General features: G+C 35.8%; 1 protein-coding gene across 1 annotated transcript; it reads right to left on the bottom strand.

The window, feature by feature from the left end:
• Positions 1–771: 771 nt before the first annotated feature.
• cep57l1 (centrosomal protein 57, like 1) lies at positions 772–5,001 on the bottom strand. Its single transcript, XM_079255656.1, has 11 exons — positions 4,879–5,001; positions 4,039–4,204; positions 3,778–3,957; positions 3,535–3,656; positions 3,191–3,304; positions 3,017–3,094; positions 2,207–2,287; positions 2,027–2,098; positions 1,683–1,939; positions 1,448–1,592; positions 772–1,025 (listed from the first exon to the last, which is right to left on the bottom strand). The coding sequence occupies exons 1-11, from the start codon at positions 4,897–4,899 to the stop codon at positions 819–821; spliced, it is 1,443 nt and encodes a 480-aa protein (XP_079111782.1). The 5' UTR covers positions 4,900–5,001; the 3' UTR covers positions 772–818.
• Between the last annotated feature and the right edge of the window lie 999 nt (positions 5,002–6,000).

The following is a 6,000-nucleotide window of genomic DNA, read 5'->3' as shown; positions in this document are numbered from 1 at the left end:
CAGGAATGTTATGAGGCAACTATTTGTGTGGTTATTCAAGCCACAGAGAGTAGAAAGACTCAGAGGCCCCCCAAAAAAGAAGTATGAAAGAAATGTTTCCTGTTATTTTCTACAATTTAGAAGGCTGACAAAGAGCTGGTTTGGGTGTACATTACAGAATTTTGCTGGAAAAAGCAGTTCCTCCCCCACACACAGACTAAAGAACACATCCATTTGACCAGTGGTCAGAGGTACGTTTACTCAGCTGTCCAGCCAGCTGCTGTAGTTCTAAAGGCATTTGATACTTTTGAAATGAAGACTGCACAGAGCTGAACTGGCAGAATCCTATTTCATTTAATTCATCAAGGTAAAAACCTTCAGATTTACAGACACTTGAGCAGTGCCACCTAGTGGTTATTTCGGAGAATGTCAAGATTTATAATAAAAAAAAAAAAAGGCAAATGTTTGCATGACAAATATGACATATTGAAGGAGAAAAAAATGCTTTATTAAAAATAAAAACAAAATAAACCTAATCATTTAATACAGGTTCATTTGAAGTGAATTATTTTTTTAAGCCATACTCAATTTTTAAAGTACATTCATGGTTTACAAATTATAATTTGAGGAACCTGATATGTGCCATTTCTTTGTCAAGAAAATTTTAAATTATATAATAATACATGAGTATGTTGTAAAGTACTTTAATCCATCTTTGATTTCTTAAATGAAAAGGCTCACAAGCTGTTCAAAGAAGCTGAAACAGGCAGCGGGGAGCCAGGGCGAGTCTTGTACTTCATCCAGCTGTGATATCAGAAGGAATGGTCTTGTAGGGAATCTCATGTTTCCCAGGAGAGGTCATCTTGTTTTAAGCTGTTTCTGAACTTCTGGGTCTCTCTAAGAAGCTGCAAATTATTTGGAGCAGTTGTACCTTTCTTTCTTTTCTGTTTAGCCTTAACAGGAGATGGAGCAGGTGGCTTCATCCCACTCAGCTTCTTAGCTGTGTGTTCCACAGCATGTGACTGATTCCTGGCCAGTCTATGGACCTGACGAGGGGCAGAACACAGACAAGGTTAACACCTATTAACAAAAGAAAAATGACATAAACATCTGTTTTAAATAATAGTTTGACTCTGATTTTGCTTTCCCACAGAGTAGAATTATGAGGAAATTCCTTTTAAAAAAAAAACAAAACAAAAAAAAAAGTCTCAAATATGTTACCTCATGAAACCTTTGTGAATAAATCCTTTACGGGATTTATTCACAAAATAAATCCTTTACGGGATTTATTCACAAAATGTCTCGTCAAGAGTTTTAACATGCAATCCTGTCGTGACGATTTTAAAAGAAATGTGGGCTGAAATATCTCTCAGAACACAATGTTTGCACGAGTTACTTTAAATTCCTTTAGTAAAAAGACATCTTTACCATTAAGTCTCCTGGTTGCACTGAGTTAGGACTTACATACCATCTGCTGGTGTTTGCGCAGCTTTACAATCTGAGCTTCCTTCTCCTCCATCCTGGCAACCAGCCTCTCCAGGTCTCTCTGCAGGTCCTCCCTCTGTTTCCGATCTTGGGTTGAATCTATCTGATGCTCCAACTCCTGATGCTCGCTGATCAAAACATTCAATTACAAATACTGCAAAACTAAAATAAAAAAAAAAAGAAAGGAAAAAAAAAAAAAAAAGTTTTCAAATGCTTACAAACTCATCTGGCCAAGCTCATCCTGAAGATCCAAAAGCAGGTCTGACAGCGAGCTCAGTGAATGATCCACAGATTGACCATCAGGTTTCTGGAAAGCCGTGGAAGATGTAGTAAAGTCCTTATGAAGGCTTTTCCTGGCTCCAAATCCAGACCTGTGCAGGGCGCTCACTTGTTCACACAGCTTCGGCTGATGGTGCTTCATCATGTGAAGGATGCTTTGAACGTTGGCATGAACTGAGTGGCTTGGACTTGTTGACTATGAAAGGTAAGAGGAAATTCAATCATTCGGAATAAATCAAAGGTAGATTATATTAATATATGTGGAACATTAGAAGCAACTCACAGTTCCTGCCACAAAGGGCATTTTTTGGTGCTTTGGGCTGCCAAATTCCAGATCCCTCTGTCTAGAGGATTTCTGAGACAGAAAACAGCAGATATCACTGCTCTTTCCCAAACAAATATCTTCCCCTTTAACTTAATATCAGAAATCAGAGGAGATAAACTTTACAAATAAGAAAAGTACCTTAGTTGTTGTTTTTGTCGGCTTAGTTTCTTTATTAATTGGCAAAGACAATCGTAGGTTGACATCAAACTCTCTTTGCAGCTGTGGTCATGGAAATAGCAACGTATTTAAAAATCACAGAACAATGTCTTCATTGTTTCATAGAGCCTAAAAATATAATCAGGAATTGGACGCACTTTTTTCTATTTTAATTCTTAAATATGTGAAAATGGATTGTCTCTTTTGTTGCCTTATTGTGTTATAACTGCTGAAACTTCAGGGATTAAGAAAAAAACAAAGAAAGTGAAGGAAAAACAACAGTGACATATGTTCCTTGACTGGCAACTTGAGACTGGTTAAAAAAAAAAGTCCCCAAAAAAGTGAGTCAACTCTCCCTGAGATTACAAATCCCCACTATTAAAGCACAAACATGTTTACAACTTGACAAAAAAAGACTTTTTGGTTCTACAGCTTATCTAAATATAACTCTCTCATTTAGACCATTGATGTTTAAATACAAGGTATCATTAAAGGCATTGAATCATAGGTCAGTGTGAAGTGGCTTAATTAAAAGCATTCCTCTGTTAAAAAAAAAAAAAAAAAAAAAAAAAAAAAAAAAAGGTCAGACACAATTTTATATTTTTATTCTACTTTAAATGTAAAAAAAAAGTCTGGTCCCTTAAAAGAGAGGCAGATCAGGAATTTTTATACATATGTATAAATATATGAAAATATGTAACTGAAGAATGATCTAAAGAAAAGAAATGTTACATTTGATGTTATTAGTAATTAACACAAAATATCCGTAATAAAAAATGGGCATAGACTGACCTCATCTGCCTTCTCCTTCACTAACTTCCGTTCATGCTCTTCTTTGAGTAGTTTCTGCTCCAGAATAGCAAGTTTCATCTATGAATTGCCAACACATGAAATAAGAAATGGACTTACAGCCTAGTTTGTGTAAATAAGTAACTTATAGTAGACTAACATATAAACCTGCGTTACCTCTGCAAGAGTTTGGGTTTTGTTCAATTTAAGACACTCAGATTCAAGTTTTTCCAGCTTCTCCTGCTGAGTTGGGTTGTTTGAGCTGTGTGCCTGCTGGCCCTGCAGTGAAGCCTTGGGAGGCATAAAAAGGAATATTATCTGGATGTTTGACAACAATTACTTATGCTATTTATAGGAGAGAAATGTTAGAGATATTGTGCATTTATTAGGACACAAAGCATTCTCCAGGCAAAAATGGTTGCTAAAAATGTTAATATTACTGAAGCTGAAAAAGACAGAGGTTATAGTTAAAATATAATTACAAAGAAAGACATCTATTTGTACAGTTTTATCCAAGCTACCTGGTTTTCCATCAGAGCACTGCGATCCTTTTTGGCATTTTCAACCATTTTCCTCATGTAGTCCAGCTGCTTCTCAAGAACCTTACAGCGCGCCTCTGCACACTGCAGTTTTGAGTCAAGCTCTGTCATAAACACAATAATCTATTAAAATATGTACAAAAACTGTATTTTCATACTGGCTACGACAATACTTTGAGCTGCCATGAAAGCACAGTAGTCCCTCTCTTTACTCTAATCACTTACCTCTCTTGACAGTGGTATCTGTCCCAACCAGGGTGGCTGCTGGTTGACTGTGTGATGCCGAGACTTGCTGGTGTATCTGAGCATCATGTGAAAACTGAAGATAGCTCTTCTCTGCTTGCTTCCTCTCCAGCTCCAATCGCCGAATTTTCTCCTGGAGGGTCTTAAGGGCGTCAACAACAGCTGAGGAATTGTTACAGAAATGCTCGTAAACATTAAAGAATGTGGCCACAAAAAATTACAGAAAAGGAAACCGTCTCACACCTTTACTGTCAATATTATGTGTCGTTTGAGACAGACGGCTGGGAGTCTGGTCCAAGCTGACGGATGACTGAGCAGGAAACTGCAGCTGCCTTGATACTGATAGTATCTTATCTGGTGGCTGGTAGTAGCTCCCAATGTAACTGTTTTTGGAGGGCGAGTCTAAAATCTACAGACAACAAAATGTGTTAGAAAATATTACAGAGATACAAAGAATTAAGATTTTCACTTTTATTTATACAAAGCGTAGTCTATAAAACTAAACATAAATTAAATGTGCATTTAAAAGAGGAATAATATTCACAGCCCAAAATTACACCAAAATATCAGAAATGTGTTTTCTGGTGTGTTAATATGGCTTTTCTCTGAAACATTATAATTTATTTAATTCATTCTACGGTTTTTAAAAAGTTAAAGTTTCCTTCTCTAATTTGTTTTTGTTTAATTTTTCTGTTTTTGTAGATGCAGCTTTTCAAAACAAAAGACCACAATATTAAAAACCTAGCTAATGCACGTGACGGTCAATTAAGAAAAAAAAAGGACTATAGCATTATATTATAGTGGAGTAAACTATTCAATTATTTTTTATTTCAACAAAGCTACTGTCATCATGCAAATTCGCCTGCGTGCTGTTGAAAAACTTGACATTGAGAAAACCTGTAGTTTATAAACAAAAAAGAAAAAAAAAAAACATCACGAAGCTATTATGATGATGTTTAAGAACAGATATCGCCTAGATAAATGTCAGAATAAAAGCACCCCCTTAAACATGCATCGACATTGTAAAAGTGAACAATCGCAAGCTAGCACGTTAGCCACATTTGTTGCTAACGGTTAATTTACCTGCTCGTGATGCGTCTCCATATTAAGATATTAATATTTCCAAACTACTCGTACATTTCACTTTAGGACTCTCGATATGTTAACATAAAATAACACTAGCTGGTTGTCGCTGGCAGAGTAACAGTTTCACCGTTTCCCAAACAGTCCGGGCTTTTTAAATTTCCCTCCGCTTTGCCCCCAGCATCACTGTGGTTCCGCCTGCGGGAGCGAACTGCTTCCTTCCCAACATTACTGCCGCAGACAGACAACCCATGGTGGTTTTGTTATAATGATAAAGACAATGGTTGGAAATTAAAGTAAAATTGTAATAACTAAATGTTATAGAATTAGAAATAATTCAGCCTCTCACAGCCTGCTTCCCCAGACAACAGTGCATACTCACATGCTTCTCAGAAGACAAAAAAAAACCCTTTTGACATGATTAAATCTATTTTTTTTTTTTACATAGTTGATCTTAAATATGTCTATATTACGTTCAACAGCTTCTAAAACACATTTGTAAGTTTTCAAGTTAGCTGCTTCTCACAATGATCATCACAGGACACCTTGTGATTGGTGCTTAAAAGATTTTTAATTATATACACTCAATTTAAAATATGTTGACAAATACCACAACAAAAACAAAAAAAACAAAAAAACCCTAAAATGAGGTCTAAATGAACTTTTAAGCAAATCTGATGAATAACACATATTTAGTTTTATGACAAAAAAATGACATTTTCTTTTCGGCATATTGCTCAAAATATTAAGGAAAAGAGCTGATTGTATAAAATGGTAGCTCTGGTCTCATTTCAAGAGAGCATTTGATTTTATAGACCGTTCATTTTGGATAAATGACAGCAACATTGAAGATTAAATATATTAAACTGTGTGGACACAGCACTTCTCACAAAAATGTGAGTTTGTGGCTAAGGTTTTGATCACTTTGACTGCTAGGATAGTGTTTCGCGATTATCCATAATCAGTAACGCTGCCAAATACAGTATTCTTTAACCAATGCAGTGAGAAGCAGTATATCTTGCATCTCTGTCAAGCGTAGGAATGTATTTATCTGGATTCTCTCATTTTCCGTTCACAAATGTTCTCTTTACACCAGTCTTATCTAACACACCAAAATCCCAT

This window comes from Telmatherina bonti, assembly GCF_933228915.1.
Source record: "Telmatherina bonti genome assembly, chromosome: 16".
In the NCBI taxonomy this organism is placed as follows: Eukaryota; Metazoa; Chordata; class Actinopteri; order Atheriniformes; family Telmatherinidae; genus Telmatherina; species Telmatherina bonti.
The sequence above is the reverse complement of the archived record's forward strand: the minus strand, read 5'-3'. Positions and strand labels throughout refer to the sequence as shown.

Excerpts from the sequence above, each read along its gene's own strand:
- cep57l1 (XM_079255656.1), bottom strand. The coding sequence starts at position 4,899 with ATGGAGACGCATCACGAGCAG. Across the intron at positions 3,305-3,534 it reads GTGCTCTGATGGAAAACCAG|GCTTCACTGCAGGGCCAGCA; the intron begins GTAGCTTGGATA and ends ATGCCTCCCAAG. Across the intron at positions 3,095-3,190 it reads AAACCCAAACTCTTGCAGAG|ATGAAACTTGCTATTCTGGA; the intron begins GTAACGCAGGTT and ends GGCAATTCATAG.